This window comes from Chiloscyllium plagiosum, chromosome 26 (assembly GCF_004010195.1).
Source record: "Chiloscyllium plagiosum isolate BGI_BamShark_2017 chromosome 26, ASM401019v2, whole genome shotgun sequence".
Classification (NCBI taxonomy): Eukaryota; Metazoa; Chordata; class Chondrichthyes; order Orectolobiformes; family Hemiscylliidae; genus Chiloscyllium; species Chiloscyllium plagiosum.
The window spans coordinates 21,629,426-21,649,463 of NC_057735.1; the positions used below are offsets into that span (position 1 = coordinate 21,629,426).

General features: G+C 39.2%; 1 protein-coding gene across 2 annotated transcripts in view; it reads left to right on the top strand.

The window, feature by feature from the left end:
• elapor1 (endosome-lysosome associated apoptosis and autophagy regulator 1) overlaps nucleotides 1-19,791 on the top strand; it is a 131,394-nt gene extending 111,603 nt beyond the window's left edge. For both annotated transcript variants that reach the window (XM_043716712.1, XM_043716714.1), the window contains exons 19-22: nucleotides 2,222-2,348; nucleotides 5,153-5,331; nucleotides 7,506-7,671; nucleotides 17,498-19,791. In XM_043716712.1, coding sequence (XP_043572647.1) covers nucleotides 2,222-2,348; nucleotides 5,153-5,331; nucleotides 7,506-7,671; nucleotides 17,498-17,566 — 541 coding nt within the window. In that variant the 3' untranslated portion in view covers nucleotides 17,567-19,791. The remainder of the gene's footprint in view (nucleotides 1-2,221; nucleotides 2,349-5,152; nucleotides 5,332-7,505; nucleotides 7,672-17,497) is intronic.
• Nucleotides 19,792-20,038: the final 247 nt, after the last annotated feature.

Genomic DNA, 20,038 nt, shown 5'->3' on the forward strand with positions numbered 1-20,038 from the left:
TTAACAAAAGAAAAATACCAAAAGAACAAAAAACTCAACTAACTACTAATCTAACCTACAACTAACCAGAATGTATAATTAAGTCTCTTACATTATTCAAATAAGAGAAAGAAAAAAAAATGATGGATAACACAGAAATTGGATAGTGAGATACATACTCGGAATGTGTTAACATCAAATGTAACAAAACTTGTATTCGTGCGGGATTCCTCTCCCAAGAGGCCCCGGACCAGCCAGGTTCGCCATCTCAATAAAATAAAAGCCCTTGTTAGGATGGCCGAAATATCTGTATTTATATAATTCAAGAAGGGCTGCCATATTTTATGGAATAATTCGGTCTTTCGGTGCACCATATTTGTAAGGAAGTCAAGGGGAATACATTCCATGATTAATCGGTGCCAATTTGAAAGTCCAGGGGGGCCCTCAGCCACCCAGTTTACCAAAATATTTTTCCTTGCACAGAAAGAGAGAGAGTAGAAAATAATCTCTTCATGTGCATATCCAGGGAGGGTAAGTTCGAAAAGCCCAAAAGGAGAGATACAGGGTCCACTCTAATTTCCGTTCCTAAGATTTCTGTCAGAGCACTTGCTACTTTAGTCCAATATGTACGGATCTCATGACAGATACATAGGCAATGTACAACAGTGCCCACCTCTATTTTACATTTGGGACACATTGGAGATGCTCCTGCCTTAAATTTTGCCAATCGATCCGGTGCTATATGGGCCCTATGAAGTATCTTCAGCTGAATAGCCTGAGTTCTGTTGCAGATGGTGATTCTTCTGTCGTTTTCCCAAATGTCATTCCACGTTTCTATAGAGATTTCTAGTCCCAAATCCTGATCCCATGTTTTAAGCAGATTATCCATATCTCCCGATACTTCATCATGTAGTAAATGATAAATAGTACTGACGGAAGATACCCCCATTGGCCGTAGCGCTCTACGTTTTCTATCTGATTTATAAAGACTATCGAGTAACGTAATTTTCTTCTGTATGTAATCTCGAATTTGGAAGTATCGAAAGAGGACTCCATTAGGTAATCCGAATTTCTGACGCAGCTGTTCAAAAGACATCAGGACCCCTTCTTTAAATAGATCCCCTAAACAAGAGATACCCCTGAATCTCCAGAGTTTGAAAGTGGCATCTGTAAAACCCAGTTGAAATCCCCATGCTCCCACTATCGGAGCATAGGGGAATGTTTTACGTGAGTTACCCTCATTTTGCCGCATTATATTCCAAACTTTAATTGTGCTAAGTATTATAGGGTTTTTACAGTGATCCGTAATGATTTTCCTCTTGTCTGAAAATAAAAGGTTAATAAGTGGGCATTTTTCTTGAGAAGCCTCAATGTCCAGCCAGATTGATTGCGGGTCAGACAAGACCCAACCAGCTATGTAACTTAATAGGGAACTTAACTGATATTTCCTGCTGGCTTCTGTTAAAGTGACCTCTAGTGGTAATCTCAGAATGCAACAGGACTTAAAAGAATTCCGAAAATAAAAACAAAGGATTCTGGAAATCTGAAGTGAAAACAAAAACAAAATGCTGGAGAAACTATGTTCTGCTGAAGAGTCACTGGACTCGAAATATTAACTTAGTTTTACCCTCAACTGATGCTGAGCTTCTGCAGAGCTTTCTGCTTTATTTGCAATAATTCCTGTTCAGATACCCCAAAAATTGCTGAATTCTCGGGATCGAAGTTCTTCAACTGTATCAACTTCAAGGAAATTTTAACAATAAGAATTATGAAAAAAGTGACAGAATATTTTCTTAAATATATGGAGCTTTATTGATTTATTTTAAGAGTAATATTGTATACGCTCATTTAACAGATATGAGTAGGTTCCAATAGCAGTGGAAACAAGGTGCATCAAACACTTGCAGAAAAGTGAAAGATCCATTCCAGTCATTCCAGTGTGTATTGATTCAGACAGCAGTGAAGGACAGAACTAGAGTTTGTAGAATCACACAATACATATCCTATACCTCCAATACAACAACATAACTTCAGCTTGCGTCTTATATGCATGTGAATCTCTAGTTAAATGTGCCTCACCTTAATGCAATTAAACTCCCAATAAACTTATAATTAATAGTTTGTTGTCTGCTCTGGTGGTGTCAACAGAAGTTAGCTTCTTGTTGGTGAAACATTTTGCAATTCACTTGTAGTATAATTATTTTCTTTCTTGTTTACAGTAATGATATTATTCTGTTGACAGAAAATGCCAAGAAGGAACGTGTGATGGGTGTACATTCCACTTCCTGTGGGAAACAGCAGAGGCCTGTCCTCTTTGTTCAAAAAGTGATTACCATGAGATAATTGGAGCATGCATTAATGGAATTCAGGTATGAAGATGACAATGCTGCAGTTATTATAGATGAGTTGAAACCAGCATACAGTATATTCTCTCACAAACACATATCAGGGTAGATTTTCTGATTAGTGATAATTAATTGGTATCAGCCATAGAAAAATGGATAGAGATCAATTTTGTCAAGTTTCCATCCATTTATCTCCAATAGAAGACTCCATTTGAGATTTATACAGTAGAAGGACGTATTGGCATCTGGAGTTTTAACTGAATTGACGGGAAGCCTTTGTACCAATTGTTTGACAATGCCATGTTTCTGCCCGATAAATAGGATAGTGAAACTAGCAAAAGGGATCCTTCACGCTAGTTTGCTGAAATTAATTTTGGCTAAATTAATATTCTTTTAAAGTGCTGTAATATTTAATTTGCAATGGGACAGAATTGTTTTGTTGTCGAGAAATAAACTAAAAGGACAAAGTTTAAAATGAAGAGATACTTCATTTCGGACAGTGATAAGGAGAAATTCCTTCTCCTATTGGGTCATTTATCATTGGAATTCACTTACCTCTGAGAGCAGCGGGGGCTGACTGATTGTATATATTCAAGGCTGATTTAAACAGTTTTGATCTATCATCACATCCGGGATTCTGGAGGTCAGACAGGAAAGTGGAGTCAAGGCCACAGTCAGATTAGCCATTATCTCATTGAATAGTGAAACAAGTTCAAGCAACCAAATGGCCTACTCCTGCTCCTAATTCTTCTGACCTTGTACAGAAGGGTCTGGAGCACAAAAAGACAACTCTGAACAAAAAAAACAAAGAACTGCGAAAGCTGGAAATCTGAAATAAAAGCAGAAATATCTGGAGAAACTTAGTAAGTCTGTGGGGAGAAAGCGGAGTCAATGCTTTAGATCCAGTCCCCTTCTTCAGGACTGATTAGGGCTAGGAAAAGGTTGGTATATATCCTGATGATTGGGGTGGGGGTGGGAAGGAGAAAACAATAGGTGAAGGTGGAACTCTGAAAAAGAGAACGGCAGTTGGAATGGATAATAGTGAGCTGAGGATAAAGGAAAGCTGCTAATGAGGACCACTAATTGTTGTAAGTGGGTTGGTTATGATGAAAGCTCACCACGCCCCCCCCCCCCCCCCCCCCCCCCCCCCCCCCCCCCCCCCCCCCCCCCCCCCCCCTCCCCCCCCCACGCCCCCCGCCGTTATACCAGGGCCTGCTGTGTGGCACTGGGGGAAGGACACATAAAAGAACAAAGAAAATTTACAGCAGAACAGGCTCTTTGGCCCTCCAAGCCTGAGCCGATCCAAAGCCAAGCCTGCTCCCCACCTACTCATGCATCTGTCCAGACCCATCTTACATGAATCTACCGTGCCTGCCTCTACCACCTCTGCTGGCAATGTGTTCCAAAAGCCCACCACCCTCTGTGTGAAGTACTTACCGCATGTATTCCCCTTCAGCTTTCGACCTCTCACCTTGAAAGAATGACCTCTCGTTACTGAATCCTTCACCCTGAGAAAACACTTGTCTCTATCCACCCTGTCTATACCCTTCATGATTTTGTAAACCTCAATAAGGTCCCCCCTCAATCACCTTTCTTCTAATGAAAACAATCCTAACCTACTCAACCTCTCTTCATAGCTAGCACCTGCCCTACCAGGCAACATCCTCAAAAACCTTCTCTGCACCCCCTCCAAAGCGTCCACATCCTTTTGGTAATGTGGCAACCAGAACTGTACACAGTATTCTAAATGCAGCCGAACCAATGTCTTGTACTATTTTAACATGACTTGCCAGCTCTTATACTCAATACCCCGTCCAATGAAGGCAAGTATACGATATGCCTTCTTGACCACTCTATCCACCTGTGCAGCCAGCTTCAGGGTAAAATGGACCTGCACTCCCAGATCTCTATGCCCATCAACTTATCCCAATGCTCTTCTGTTCATTGTATATTTCGCTCTCAAATTAGTCTTGCCTAAATGCATCACCTCACATTTTTCTGGATTGAAAACCATCTGCCACTTTTCCACCCAACTCTCCAGTTCATCTATATCCTCCTGTATTCTCTGACAGTCCCTTTTGTTTTCTGCTACTCCACCAATCTTTGTGTCATCTGCAAACTTGCTGATCATATCAACAGTGCCCTCTTCCAGATCATTTATGTATATTACAAACAACAGTGGCCCCAACACTGACCCCTGTGGAACATCACTGGTCACCTTTCTCCATTTTGAGAAACTCCCTTCAACTACTACTCTCTGTCTGTTGCTCAACCAGTTCTTCATCCACCTAGCTAGAACACCCTGCACAGAATGTGACTTCACTTTCTCCATTAGTCTACCAGTGGGGAACCTGAGATAAGAGGGGAAAAGGGACCTAAGGGGCAACTTTTTCACACAGGGGGTGGTGCGTGTATAGAATGAGCTGCCAGAAGAAGGCTGGTACAATTACAGCATTTAAAAGGCATCTGGATGGATATATGAATAGGAAGGGTTTAGAGGGATATGGGCCAAGTGCTGGCAAATAGGACTAGATTAGGTTAGGATATCTGGGCAACATGGACGAGTTGGACTAAAGGGTCTGTTTCTGTGTTGTACACCTCTATGATTCTATGACTCCATCTCCTCAGTGCTTTTCAGAGTTAACAAGCTCAAAAAGGTCCTTGTTAAGATATTTTTGAAAAAATGCCATGCTGATGCAATGGAGAATCTGCTCCTGAAGTGAGGAACATTATTGGATCCAATCTAACATAAACTTAAATTGATAATGTGTTGGGGTTCAATTTAAACAGTATTTATGATATCTGCCGCTTGCTATTTCTGCTTCCAGAAAACTACTTATGTATGGTCAGAGCCAAAACTATGTAAAGAAGGTGTTGCATTGCCAAATGAAAAAGTAGTAACTTGCAAGACAATGGACTTCTTCTTGAAGATTGGAATAATCGCAGGGACAATTACAGCCTGCTTATTAATCACCACAACATGCTACTTTTATAAGAAAAATCAGAAGTGAGTGAATAAGATTTAATATGTCAGGAGCTTTGGCCCAGTGTTTTTGGAATGGGAAGAGAAAGAGACAATTTAGTGTAAAATGGTAGCAAACTGTGGAAATGAAATGAAAGAGGAGATTTGTTTAAGGTGCTAGGCAAAAGTAGGGGATAAAGTAACATTGGATGGTTTTAACTATCTCAAGGTATTTAGAAAAAAAATTGCACATGCTCAAAATGTAAATTACTTAGTTCACATAAAAAGCTTCTTCCCAGATTAATATATTTTTAGTCTAGCAGGTGCCTATCATATGATAAGAGATAAATAATGATAAATAATATTGGTCAAAGAACAATTAGGTTTAATATGAACATAATTAATTAGGGTTAATGCTAATCAAAAGTAAATGATAAGGTGGCTGGTCTGGAAAAGGGCAAAGTTCAGTGAGATAAAAATTAGCTGGTCCAAATTAACTGAGGTGAAATGTTACCAAAGATGTTAACATTTATATTGAGATACATTACAGTTTGAGAAAATTAAGTATAAGATACTAGCCTTAATCGAGCAAAGAATGGAAACGCATTAATGGTACAAGTTGGAAGGAAAAATGAGGAATAGTACTTTTTTACACTTAATGAACAGTGACAAGCGTTGTGAAGGAATGTCTGAACTGAGCAATGAAAATGCATGTCTTTGAAAATGTGAGTGCCGACAGATTAAGCCATAATAATCCAATGTGTTTTGGTAAAATGGGCATAAATTAAAGAACAATAATGTAATAGTTAATGTGTACAGTTATAACATTGTGGGCAGTTTTCAATGTCCCATTAAAGCCCAAGAAATTGTCCCAGTAAGTTCACCATGATAATACAATTTTGAAGTCTCAATGTTGTCATTAATACAATTGGAGCAAAGGAGACTGAGAGGTTATTCAATTGAAGCTTTTAAAATTATTTAACATCTTGATTTAAATCAAATCCAGAATAATTTAAAAGGGGTTGATCCTGTAATCAGAGGCTGATGCTCACTCATGTTTGCTTCTGTTAGGATTGCCTAATCCAGTCTACTATCACCATCAGTGTGGCCAAACAGTAGCAGCAGAAGTGTTGTGATGGGATGAGGTGGAGAGCCCTCACATCAAGGACAGAGTCTCATGTAAGGAAACTCCCAAAGACCTCCCTCTGATGAGTGCTGACTGCCTCTGTCCTTACTGAGTGTCAACCCCATTATTAGCGCTCAGTAAAGTAATCAATGGCGCTTGGGTTAGTAGGTCATCTTGACTGCACAAAAAATCCAGATACATCATGGGTTCAGGAGAATTGTTGAATTTCCTACAGTTTTTCCACCCATCCTCTGTTCCTTTCATCAGGATTTTTATTTTTGAACTTTGGGTTTAATTTGTCTGCAATCCCGCTTTCTTTCCTTTGGGTTTGATGGGGTTTTTTTTCCGGTTAGAAACATCTACTTTTTGTCATTTTGTTATTTAGATAAATGATTTGGATGTGAGCATATAGTTAGTAAGTTTGCAGATCTGATGAAGTGCTTTTGCCCGAACCATCTATTTTCCTGCTCCTTGGGTGCTTCCTGACTTGCTGTGCTTTTCCAGCACCACTCTAATCTTGAGACTAGATTAGACAATGGTCAATCGAGCTCCTAATACAGGTAGAAGCAAATGTGAGAGAAGACCAGCTCTGAGTGGAGGAACAGCTCCTTTCAAAGTCTTCCAGTTACACTTCCCTGCATTTAGAACAGCAACTTAGCATGTCTCATATGATCTCATTGATAGGCCACGTTGTGACCCATGGGCTGCTGTTGGACAACCTTGGTATAGACGATTGAACCAAGTGCCTGTTCGTGTTATCAAATGATAAATATATTATTTGAACACATTTAGGTTAGTTGGTTAGTCTGTCTCATGTACCTAAAATCCGTAATCTACTGCTGTAACAGAGTTCAAACTTCAATAAATAAATATTATTGAATAAAGAAACTCTAAGAGTACAAGAAAGATAGCATGGTGCTGGAAGTTTCCTTATGTAAAAAATAGCCCTCAAATATTATTAGAATTCAAAATACTGAGAAATGTCTAATTTCCAAAATGACTCTGTTAAACATTCTGGGTAGCAAATGTTTTAAAAGCCATACAAAGTATAATTCTTAGAAACAATTCACATTTATACCTGAATTATGTTTAGGTTAGAGTACAAGTACTCCAAACTGGTGGTGAATGCCAATGCAAAGGATGGTGAACTGCCAGCAGTTGATAGCTGTGCTATAATGGAAGGTGAAGATCTGGAAGATGATTTGATTTTTATGAGCAAGAAATCATTGTTCGGAAAGATAAAGTCTATTACTACTAAGGTATGATGGTATTTGGTGACTTAATTGTACTGAATACTGTTTTGTTACGTACTAACTATTACACTTTTAAGTTTTTATACTTAACTACTGTTCAATATTTAAGATGTATTTCAACTCGGTATAACCAACAAGCATTTTTTAAAATTTGTCATTGGAATTTCCAATCATTTGGACAGAATAGAATTAAGCCAAGTTTTGTATGCACTCTGAAACAGTCAAAATTTCAATTTATAACTGTGACATAGAAAATCATGGAACTGTTATAGTTCAAGATGAAAACAACCAGAAATTTACAAGATGAGATGTCACTTTAAATTTGAACCCTGAAACTAAGTTAATGAACTTAAATATGGCTGTATATATTTGTTGTGTTGCAGAATGTGCACAAAACATTTAATTTTCACTGTTTTTATTCTTACATTTTCTTTCTCTTCTGTCTTGAAGTTCCTAACTCATATTAGAAAACAGCTTCACAGAAACTAACCAATTCTCCATTATCATGTCCAACGGACTATTCCTCATGTGTGGTCTAGGTGCCAGCGGCTGTTTCGTTGTGCAATGAGTGATAACTAAGCCCAATCACAATCCAATCTGATGTCTATAGTTTAAGCCCTTTGCAAAAGAAGGAATTGGATAGCAATCATGAGCAGGCATCTTGTTTGATTGTGTCCCCCACAACAGCATTTAGGGCATTGGTAATATTCATATTGCCATGCTGTTTGAGGTCAACTGACACAACAAGTGACTTGAAAATGGCATCTTTCTGATTGTTTGAATCATGTGTAACTTAAGCAAAAACTGTTCCAACTTGAACCAAATTGTGGGTAACTTCATAATTACAGAACAATTGACAAACCTTTAGAAGCGTGCCTGAGAGTGTACTAAACCATGTGATGGCATTTACGTTATTCCAATTTATTTTGGCACCATAATCATTGACCCAGATTATCATAAAGATATTTCGGAATTACTTACAGTGTGGAAACAGGCCCTTCGGCCCAACAAGTCCACACTGAAGTGCAATCCACCCAGACCCATTCCCCTACATTTACCCCTTCGCCTAACACTACGGGCAATGTAGCATGGCCAATTCACCTAACCTGCACATTTTTGGGAGAAAACCAGAGCAAACCCACGCAGACACAGGGAGAATGTGCAAACTCCACTCAGTCACTTGAGGCGGGAATTGAACCCAGGTCTCTGGCTCTGTAAGGTAGCAGTGCTAACCACTGTGTTACCCACTGTGCTACCGTGCCGCATGTACTAATGAAACTAAATTTCGGCATGCACTTGGATAGGAGGAATAGTGATCTTTTCCTTGCGTTGACTGTCAAAAATTAGCTCAGGACTGTGAAATTAATTAACATTGCTAACCTTTAATGCTGTGTTAGCTGATATATTTCTATTTGTTCCTCTCTCACATTTTAATGCATATTTTTACATTTGAACTGTCTTTTTTTTTAGCCTTCATATATACATGATCTTGGTATAGAAGAATGTTTTGACCTAGGAAACACAATGTTAGACTGAAGTTCAGTGTCCTCCACTTAGATAGCAATGGTGAGCAATAGATGAGGAAAGAAGCAAAACACCTGACGGTAAAATCGAGCTAATACTTTATAGAAATTAATAATGAACAAGAACAATGGGGAGGTGTAAATCAATAGATTCTCTTTAATTGATATTGTAATACTTTAATGTTTAGAACAATAATAAATTTCAATAGAATCCAAGTTCTTAGGATTAGAAAACTGTGTTTAAATTCATTTTTCACAATTAAATGCATAATCTACATTGTTGAGGTAGAAATAGAAAGTCTTGGTAAAATGTTTGATTAAGGAGAAAAGGTTTTTATGCTGATGAAGTCTTTCCGGGGATAGTCAGAGCACTCATGACCAACATTTTGACTAAAGAGTTATATTTTGAGAAACCTTTTAAAAGTGGTGAAGGAGGTGATGAGGCACATGTTTTGCATGTTTCAAAGAGTAATGCCTTGGCCGTCTGCACACTTTGCTGCGAAGAGAAAGAGCACTGGGGGTGAGAGGTGCTCAGGAGGCCAGAGTCATAGGATCACAAGATCTATGGAGAAGCATGGGCTGAAGCCATGAAGGAATTCATAAATGAGAACTAGGAGTTTAAGTAAGATTCAATAGGAGATATGCAGACAATAAGAGACCACGCGTACATTCCAATGACCTTATATAAACAACTGAAGCCAAAGATTTTTCATCACCTCTATGGATGGTTTATTTTGCTTAAAAAGTCTATATAGTATATGGACACCTGTGTTCCACTGTGTAATGAATGCCCATTGTTAACGCTTCATCATTGTTAACGCTTCATCATTTTTTTATTTCTAACATGATGCTTCCACTGTTCATGTTCAAGAGCATTTTATCTGTAGCTTATACTTAGATTTAAGAAGTTGTACTTGAATGTATGCCTGTGACAATAAAATAAGTAGTCTACTGACAGAATGAAATTATTAGTTATTGTCAGTTGGCTGAAACTTTACACCTATTTTCTCTTATTAGGACAGACAAGCAATCAACCCTAGTGAAGTGCAGGCACAGGTTCTTCTTTTCCAAACGCTATAATTTCTCGTAGCAATGGAGGTGAAATGCAATCATAGAGTCATAGATTCATAGAGATGTACAGCATAGAAACAGACCCTTCAGTCCAACCCGTCCACGTAGACCAGATATCCCAACCCAATCTAGTCCCTCCTGCCAGCACCCGGCCCATATCCCTCCAAACCCTCCCTGTCAAGTAAGCTGGTAATCTAGTTTTCACAAAGAATGTTGTTCATGCTATTGGCAATCTACACATCTTTGCAGTGAATTAGGGAAAACATAAATCCTAATTTTTATATCGTAACACCAGACCTAACTCCCCAAATTCTGTATTACCACTTAAATATCAGTTGTTATCTTTCAGACACCTACCATCTGTTTTAAGGCTGCATGTATTGTCTTTTCCCAGGTGCCTGGTAACCATTAGAAGCCCCTTCATATATTGTTGTCCAACTACATTTATCCTGCTCTCCCCATTGTTGTTCATATTTTCTCCACCTGTGCTTACTGGTCTCTATTAGTCTGGTCCCAACAAGACCCCAAGCATACCTCAAAGACCAGATCCATTGCTGAAGGCATGTCCCCCGCCATTGCTCCTGCTGGTGCTGCCAGTCTGCAGAGCAGCTGAATCTTCAATTGGTCAGTGGATCTGTGAGATAGGAATTCCACCTACAGAGAGACAGGAGGAACACCTCTTGGGAATTGAAGGCTGTCACTCAAGACATTAAAATGAGTCAAGCTAACGAAGACGAGGGGTGGGATCTCACCAAAAAATCTTTGAGGAGCCACCGTCTGTGTTTAATCCAGCCCACAGTATCCAAGCCATTTGATCCATCAACTCTATGCTGACTCTCTGTAGGCCACGCCTATCAGATCAATTCCCCAGTCTATCGCCATAGTCCTGAATGTTTCCCTCAAGTGTCAATCCAATTTCCTCTTGCAAGTATTGGTCATCTCTGCTCCAACCCTTGAAAAAGGCAACAAGCCGCAGGTAATTATCATTCACTCTGTGTAAAAAAAAATGTCTTCCCATTCCCCAGTGTCTCTTGCCTAATCTTTTCCTCATATCAACATGATGTGGAGGCGCCATTGTTAGACTGAGGTGGACAAAGTTAAAAATCACGCAACACTAGGTTATAGTCCAACAGGTTTATTTGGAAGTACTAACTTTCGGAGCTCTGCTCCTTCATCAGGAGTGCTATAAATTCTGTGTCTTATGATCCTGCCCCACTGGCTACCTGACGAAGAAGCAGCACTCCGAAAACTAGTACTTCCAAATAAACTCATATCAACAATTAGTGCAAACACTTTGGCCGCCTTATCTTAACCTGCCATAATCTTGTACACTTGTGTTAAATCTTCCCTTCATCTCTTTTGCTCCAAGGAGAACAACCTCAGCTTTTCCAACCCAATCTTGGAGCAAAAGTCCTTCATCCTGAAGCCATTTATTATTTTTCATACCTGATAATTCAATATCTGTTATTCATGCTCCACCTTTCCATAGCTTCTGTCATGTTAGATAACAATTTCTAAGTTAATTGATCATTTTGGGCTCTGCCTCCTTTTGTATTCTTGTATTGCATCTGCCTCGCTCTCAAAGATCAGCCCAACAAACATGAGAGATGACATTTTTGATCTTCCATTGCAGATAAAGCTATATAAATTCACACTGCCACCACAGCATTTTGGTGGTTGGATTTCATTTCTTGTTGATCAAAAACTGGCAAAATATAGACTTTATGAATATCAGTGGTTCTTTTTTTAGCTGTAGCAGAAATAAGAAAATAACTGCGAAAGAAAACCGAACTGCACATATAAATAGACAAAAAGCATAACATGACTGTTTCACTCAAGAGGCTAGTATAGCTACAAGAAACCAGAAGGTGTTTAAACAACTATTAGAGTCAGACATTTCCAAATTAGTCTAAGCCTTCTCTGAAGAAGAATGTGAACTAATTCTGAATAAATGCAAATATGCAATGTTTGCATTATATAATATTAGACAAAACAGTGTGAATAGTATTCCAGGTTATAACTTTATTGCTTCCTGCTCAAATGGAACACTTAAACAATAAATCATGTCAACTTGCCTTTGCAAATCTCCCATGAGAAATTGGTTTCTTATCCAATGAATGTGAAAATGATTTTTTCGTTTATGCAATTCTGCCTTGGAAACAATCATATTTTAGCAATCAAAATGTTTAATAACTGCAGTAATATACATAATATACAGAAGTGTCCCAGGCACCATCATCACCATCCCTGGATGTGTCCTATCCCAATAACAGAACAGACCCAGCAGTGGTGGCAGCACAGTGGTATAGAGTCAGGAGAGAGTTGCCCTAGGAGCCCATGGTTTTGACACTTCAGGTTAAACATGGTCAAGGAAACCTCCTGTCAAGTGCAATGTACTTCCCTCCCAGTGCTGATGAATTGGTACACCTTCATGTTGAACAACACTTGAAGGAAATACTGAAGGTGAAATGGGTGCAAAATGTACTCTGCGTGGGGGATTTCAATGTCCATCACTAAGAGTGGTTCAGGAGCAGTACTACTGATCAAGCTGGCCCTAAAGGACATAGCTGCTGGACAGGGTCTGGAGCAAGTGGCGAAGGAACCAACAAGAGGGAAAACAACTTGACCTCAACCTTAACAATCTTCCAACTGCAGATGCATCTGTCCATGACAGTATGATTATGAGGGACCACTGCACAGTCCCTGTGGAGACAAAATCTTGCCTTCATGTTGAGAATACTCTCCATTGTGTTGTGTGGCACTATCACTGTGCTAAATATGACAAACTTTGAACAGATCTAGCAACTCACTTCTGGGCATCCATGAGGGCTATGTGGGCCATCAATAACAGCAGAATTGTACTCCAGCACAATCTGTAACCTCATGGCCCAGCATATCTCCCATTCAACCATTATCTCTTTTATCTCTCCACCCTTCAGGCACTCTGCCTGTATTCCTGATGAAGGGCTTTTGCCCAAAACGTCGATTTTCCTGCTCGTCAGATGCTGCCTGAACTGCTGTGCTTTTCTAGCACCACTCTAATCCACTCAACCATTACCATCAAGCTAGGGGATCAATCCTAGTTCAATGGAGACTGTTGGAGGGTATGCCAGGAGCAGCACCAGGCACATCTAAAAATAGGTGGCAACCTGATGAAGCTATCAACCGGAATACTTGCATGCCAGATAGCATTTGCAGCAAGTGATGACAGAGCTAAGTGAGCCCACAACCAATGGATCAAATCTAAGATCTGCAGTCCTGCCACATCCAGCCGTGAATGGTGGTGGGCAATTAAACAATTCATCTATGGAGGTGGCTTCACAAATATTTCCATCCTCAATGATGGAAGAGCCCAACACATCAGTGCAAAAGTTAAGCTGAAGCACTCACAGCAGACTTCAGCCAGAAGTGCAGAGTGGATGATCCATCTCAACCTTCTCCAATGGTCTCCAACATTACAAATACCAGTCTTCAGCCAACTCAATTCACTCTACATGATGTCAAAAAACACTTGGAGACACAGGATACTGCAAAGGCTGTAGGCCTTGACCACATTCCAGTAATAGAACTGAAGATGTGTGCTCCAGAACTTGCCGCTCCCTTAGCCAAGCTCTTCCAGTACAGCTAAAACATTGACGTCTACCCAACAATGTGGAAAATTGCCCAGGTATGTCCTGCACATAAAAAGCAGGACAAATCCATCACAGCCAATTACCACTCCATCAGTCTACTCTCATTCATTCATTCATTAGTAATGTGATGGAAGATGTCAGCAATACTGCTATCAAGCAGCTCCCACTCAGCAATAACCTGTTCAGTGACGCCAGTTTGGGTTCTGCCAGGACCACTCACGCCTGACCTCATTACAACCTTGGTTCAAACACGGACCAAAGAGCTACATTCCAGAAGTGAGGTGAAGCTGATAGTCCTTGACATCAGGGCTGTGTTTGAACGAGTGTGGCATCAAGGAGGCGTGGCAAAACTGGAATCAGTGGGTATCAGGAGCAAACTTTCCACAAGTTGAAGTCATACCTGGTACATAGGAAGATTGTCGTATTTGTTGGAGGTCAATCATCTCATCGCCAGACAACTCTGCAGGAAACCCTCAGGATAGTATCCATCTTCAACAGCCTCAACAATGACTTTCCCTCCATGATAAGGTCTGCAGTGGGGATGTTCACTGATGATTGTACAATGTTCAGCACCATTTGTGACTCCTCAGATACTGAAGCAGTCAATATTCAAATGCAACAAGATCTGGACAATATCTAAGCTTGGGCTGACAAGTGGTAAGTAAAATATGTACCACACAAATGCCAGGCTATGACCATCACCAATAAGACAGAATCTAACCACCACCCCTTGACATTCAATGGTTTTTACTGTTTCTAAATCCCCTACTAACAATGTCCTGGGGGTTACCATTGACCAGAAATTCTCTGGACTCACCACATAAACACAGTGGATATAAGAGCAGATCAGAGGCTAGGAAAACTGTGACGAGTAACTCACCTCCTATCTTCCCAAAGCCTGTCCATCATCTACACATTACAAATCAGAAGTGTGATGGAATGCTCCCCACTTGCCTGGATGGGTGCAGCTTCAACAACACTCAAGAAGCGAGACACTATCTAGAACAAAGCAGGCCACTTGATTGGTACCACGTCCACAAATATCCACTCCCTCCTCCACCAATGCTTAAAAGCAACAGTGTGTACTATCTACAAGAAGCACTACAGAAATTCACCAAAGATCCTCAGACAGCACATTCCACACCCACGACCATTTCCATCGAGAAGGAAAAGCGCGGCAAATACATAGGAACACCCCACATTCAAGTTCCCCTCAAAGCCACTCACCATCCTGACTTGGAAGTATATTGCTGTTTCTTCACTGTCTCTAGGTCAAAATCCTGGAATTGCCTCCCTCATGGCAATGTGGATGAACCTACAGCACATGGACAGCAGGGATTCAAGAAGGCCTCACACCACCACCTTCTCAAGGGGCAGCTAGGTACCAGCATTAATGCTGGCTCACATCCCACAAATTAATAAAAAAAAACCTAAATTATCTCAAAATTATCCTGCAGTTTTACAGCAATCAATGTTTTATGAGATAATATTTACAGATAGAGATTTTATGCATTGTTCACTCAAATTGAGTGTGGCTAATTAAATTTTGCCTGCAGTATGATTGAGGCTTTATCAAACATTAGTTTAGATTAACAGCAATCTTGGCTCAGTCGAAGCACTCTCACCTCTGAATTGGAAGGTGTTGCTTTAAGATGACACAAAGATAAGTTGATGGACATGTAGTGTTGAGCTAGCAGGAAGGTTGCAGAAGGACTTGGAAAGGCTAGGAGAGTGGGCAATGAAGTGGCAGTTGGAATACAGTGTGGAGAAGTGTACATGCACTATGGTAGGAAAGCCTTTGGAAATATGAAGCACAAAGGGATTTGGGAATCCTAGTTCAGGATTCTCTTCAGTTTAAATGTAGGTTCAGTTGGCTTTAGGAAGGCAAATGTAATGTTAGCATGCATTTCAAGAGAACTAGAAGACAAGAGCAGAGATGTGCTGCTGAGCCTGTCTAAGGTTCTGGTGAGACTGCATTTAGAATACTAAGAGCTGTTTTGGGCTCTGCATCTAAGAAAGGATGTACTAACAGTGGCAGGGGTACAGAGGGGTTTATAAAAATGATCCCAGGAATGAAAGTGTTGTCATACGAGAAATGGAGGATGATACTGAGTCTGTACTCCCTGGAGTCTAGAAGGGTGAGGGAGATTCCCATTGAAGCTTACAGAATGCTGAGAGGCTTGGATAGAGTGGACGTGAAGAAGATGTTTCCACTAGTAGGAGAGACTAGGACCATGAGGGCACAGCCTCAGAGTGAAGGGATGACCCCTTAGAACAGAGATAAGGAGGAATTTCTTCAGATAGAGGCTCGTTAATCTGTGGAACCCATTGTCACAGAGGGCTGTCAGTGTGTTTAAGCTTTTGAGTGTATTTAAGGCAGAGGTAGATATATTCTTGATTTTTTAAAACATGACCTCCTCAGCTCTCAAGTGAATTTAAGAGTTCCCATGACACTGTTTGAAGAGAGAGTAATTTTCTCAAGTATTGCGGCCAATATTTATTTCTTGCCATTCCTTCAGGGTCACTTTGTCAAAATCTTGGAATTCCCTCTCTAATGGCATTTTGGGTATACCTACACCAAATGAACTATAATGTTCACCACCACCACCTTCTCAAGGGTATCTAGGGCTGGGCAATAAATGTTGAACAGCCAGTGACATCTACATCCCATGAATGAGTGAATGAAAAATTGAGAACTTATTTGGTCATTAACTGTTTGTGGAATACTTATCTTTCTTTCATTAAACTTTAGTTTTCTTTGACTTTGCAATTTGCATTTCCTCTACTATAAGTTCTTTCCTCCACATAATTTTCTTCATTCCATTTGTTTTATCTATCATTTATAGTGTTGGAGTAGAGAATATACAAAAGGTGAAGAATCTGAAGAAATGTAAATTAGGGAGGCAAAGAACTAAACATCAGGACAGCAAAAGCAAGTCAAATCACGATGGTTTTAGTTTTTAGCATAAGTGTTCAGATCATTGCATACAATCACTCATCAGGATAATTATAATAAACTTATATTTTGCAAATTGCTGTGTATACAGTGTTATTTTGGTGATTTGGTTGAAGTACTCATATGCTCGTTCTCAAAAAGCTATTTTTAAAACAATATTCAGGTAAGTAACCTGGTCTTATTTCTTTTCGTAGCACAGTTTTGTAAGAGTTTTGTGATAGTTGCTTAAGCGAAACATTTACAATTTTAAGAGTTGAGGGTAGGGTTTACATGCCTTCACCCTAATTATGTCAATTGGAAAAATAATGGACAAATAGCCATTATTTTATTTTCGACTGGTGAATCTCTTGAGTTTGAGGATTGCAAAAATCTATTGTGTGGTGTTTTTGAATGGGCTTGTATGGAGAATTTGTTCAGTGTGAGGCACATCTACACTTCAATATAGCTACAGTTCATGAAGTTTATGTTTATCTGTAACCATTTACTGAAATATCTAGAAAGTTTCATTTTAAGAGATAAATTTGTTTATGAATGGGCATGGATGGTTAAATACTGATCAAGTTTATCATTTTTTTGTAGTCATATTCAGGATTACAGTGGAGGAATATGTGTCAATATCAAATTTTGCAATTTTTTTTTTCTAATTTCAGAGAACCCCAGATGGTTTTGACTGTGTCCCATTGAAATCTTCCTCTGGATCAGCAGATATGGACATGTAACATGGTCTTTTGTGTGCACTACTTTGTAAACTAGCTCACTGAAGTGGCCTTTTTGAGACCTGTTTGATCTAAAAACAGTTTATTAAACAAAAGTTATCATTAGAATGTAAAATATAAATGAGGATCATTTTGTATAAATGGTACAAACATTGCCTCATGATAGCTTTGCAACTGTATTATTTTATGTATGACAGTTTAATTAAAAGGATTAATTTATGTTTAAATCTTTAAAGGGACAAAGGGATTGATGACAATCAAAAATACATATTATGGAACCACTAAAATGGATTCTTGTTTGCCTCAAAATCAGAAATTAGGAAGTAGTTGATTTTAATACAGCTTCCAGTTATTTGTAGAGTAATGAAACTTAAAAGATACATCAGCTTCAAGACATCATCACTACATCCTGAAAATACTGCACCTTCAAGTAATGTTATTTTGTTACAAATATGTGGAAGCCACCAATGAGTCAAATAGTATCTGGCTTCCAGTCTGATCACAGTCAGAATAGGCTTTAATTACAAGTGCTGTTAATTATCTTCCTTCGCCTTCAGAAGATCTTTTAACACAAACCACCTTGCCTCTGCATTCCAGTGTACCAGTTCTGTGTTTTCCATGCTGTGCATCAATGCTTGTACAACACTGTTCATCTTTCTTGTGAAACAAACCCAAATGGCACAGTGTTAGCAGTGCAGCTGACTTAATGTCAAACATTTCCAGTGGGAGTAAATCCTAATGCCCCATTTTTCAAGATGTTAAACTACTTCATAAAACAAAATGTCAGAATTTAACCAATTTTGAACATCAGTAGCAATGTAACAGAGAAGCAGTCAGTTTGTTTCTGATGGTAAGATTTTCAGAAAGTTATTATTAGACATTGAATTTTTAAAATCTTTAAAAATGGGGCTTATTTATTCTCAGAGTTTTTTCTCAGAGCTATCCCTAATGAATTATCCCATTAAGGCCCTTATATTATCATTTATTTTTCATCCATATTTCAAAGCAAGTTGACTTTGTATTTCCTGTTTTTTTGGACACAATAAAGGGAAAAATGAGTGTGGTACAATAAAAATCTTGAAATGCAGTCATGAAGATCCTATTCTGACAGTGATTCAATTAAAACTTCTTTTATCTTAAATGGACTTTGGGTTCATAACTGTGCTATTTCATTGCATGGAAATGTTTTGCATGTAGAATTCTTTTTTTACTTTTTAAAATTAATAATGATGTTAGATGGTCCAGTGAATTCAGCAATGCCCAAGATTACTGCAGGGAAATTCTTTTTAAATAAGTGGATTGCTTCTAGCCTGATGTGTTGCAGACTTTGAGTGCAAACCCATTTTAATGTGCATCAGCAATTGCGTACTTTTCCTGAAGGCATTTTAAAATTCATCAGGGTGAAGCAATGATGATTATATGGCCAGTATATTATTTTCTAAAATTGCCGGAGTTGTGTTGAGCGCAATTCAAATCTGCCTTTAGCGTTATTCAAACAGCTAATTCATTTTTAAATTACTTCATCGCAAAAAGTCTGGAACTGAGATGGATTCCAGTTGTGTTGGCTTTTCACAGCCAGTGATAAGATCTGATTTTGGGGGGCTTGGATAGTATATCCAACCTATAAGGATCTTACATGTTGGGTCAGATGTGTGTTCTTGCCAGCAACACGTCAATTCAGCTGTTGATATTATTAGCAATGAAAAGTATTGTAAACAGTGAATAGATAAATCCAGATCTCAGTCCATACAGTAGCTACTTGCATTTCTGCCATTATCTGACGAAGGCACACTAATTTTGAACTGGGAAACCTTGCCTCCCAAATATAGGATTATATGCTCCCGGTCACATTTTCTAATTTTTAATCAATTAAAAATTTGTCAGACATCATTGGTTTACATTACCAACTGTCTGCGAATCTATCAATTTAATCTGCAATTCTTTGTAGCATAAAAACCAGCAACTTATTGATCTGCTTAATTGACCTGCCAGTTAACCATTGAAAGATGGGGGAATATCCCTGCAGGGAAGAAGAAGAACCATTGACTGAATAAACCAACAAAACATTCACACTCATGATTGCACATACCTTCTGTAACCAGCACATCAATCTCCTCTTGATTTAAACTCTTCACGTTTCCGGCTGTTGAAAAGATCACAGGACCAAAACCTTTTCCTATTATGGATGCCAACATGTTTGTGGAGTCTAGATTAGAGTGGTGCTGGAAAAGCACAGCAGGTCAGGCAGCATCCAAGGAGCAGGAAAATCGAGGCCTCATTCCTGATGAAGAGATTTTGCCTGAAACGTCGATTTTCCTGCTCCTCGGATGCTGCCTGACCTGCTGTGCTTTTCCAGCACCACTCTAATCGAGACTCTGATTTCCAGCATCTGCAGTCCTCACTTTTGCCTAACATGTTGAGTCAGGTGTTTATGTTCTCCAAAACTAAACTGAGAGCAAAATCAATTCTGTTGTA